Raw genomic sequence first — 977 nt, 5'->3', positions numbered from 1 at the left:
TTTCCACAATGCACTATTGCAAACTGTAGTATTTTCCCTACCTGGGCCGCCATAACTCTCTGCCGCTCGGCGATCAGTTTGCATTTCTGGCACTGACAGTCTCTCCAGTTGCAGAAGCGCTTGTGTCCCTTCAGCGGCGACACGTAGCCGTGGTTCCTGCACCGGGAACACTTGGGCATCCGCGGGGGTTTCTTCCCGGGCGACGCGGACATGGGACCGGCACACTCCAGCAGTTTGGTCTGCTCGTCGTCGCTCATTGTTGAGGTGGTGGTAGCTAGTGATGATGGTGACAGTGGTTTCTGACCAGCTGCAGGAAAATCTTCAGCTACAAAAAAACAACACTGATGCTCGGCGACCAACGGCTCTTCTCTCGCGACACAAGTGACATCTAGTACGGTGAGTTTATAGTATTGAAGTTTTTAATGTCGCGAGAAGTTGAAGCAAGATTGAGAACCTACAAGGTTACTGTCCCACGTGTAGTCTCACCCATCAACGTCACCGTGGACCGTTTGGCCCAGATCAACCTCAACATTCCGGTCCGTGGGGGGGATGGTTAGGCCGACCCAGCCCGGTCCTGGCGGGTCCTCCTCTCCTCTACCCACTCGCTGACCAGATGAATCCTGGCATTGTACTATGAAGATCTAAGTTGTTTTAACATAATGCTTTCCCTCAGAGTTAATGTAGGCAACAGGGCCCCAGGTCTATCAAATGTGGCCTTGCGAAGCCCTCTGAACGCTACCCAGTGGACATAAGACAGTATTTTTCAGAAGACATATTTTTCTGGTTGAAATTTGATCGGGACATCTAACCAGATCACAACCAGATTAACATATATTTTTCATGACGTCTTTCTGGCATCTTATTTTGGTTAATATATGGGTTTTGGTTGAAATCTGATTATATAAATGATCTAAATGCTACTCAATAGACACCAATCTACAGTATACAAACATGTGCATAGTGTTTATGGGCCATGC

General features: G+C 48.2%; 1 protein-coding gene across 1 annotated transcript in view; it reads right to left on the bottom strand.

Annotated features, from left to right (window-relative positions):
• dmrt1 (doublesex and mab-3 related transcription factor 1) overlaps positions 1 to 474 on the bottom strand; it is a 60,348-nt gene extending 59,874 nt beyond the window's left edge. Inside the window, exon 1 of the mRNA XM_029718118.1 lies at positions 42 to 474. Coding sequence (XP_029573978.1) covers positions 42 to 257 — 216 coding nt within the window. The 5' untranslated portion in view covers positions 258 to 474. The remainder of the gene's footprint in view (positions 1 to 41) is intronic.
• Between the last annotated feature and the right edge of the window lie 503 nt (positions 475 to 977).

The sequence above is a fragment of the Salmo trutta genome, chromosome 27 (assembly GCF_901001165.1).
Source record: "Salmo trutta chromosome 27, fSalTru1.1, whole genome shotgun sequence".
NCBI classification, from domain to species: Eukaryota; Metazoa; Chordata; class Actinopteri; order Salmoniformes; family Salmonidae; genus Salmo; species Salmo trutta.
The sequence above is the reverse complement of the archived record's forward strand: the minus strand, read 5'-3'. Positions and strand labels throughout refer to the sequence as shown.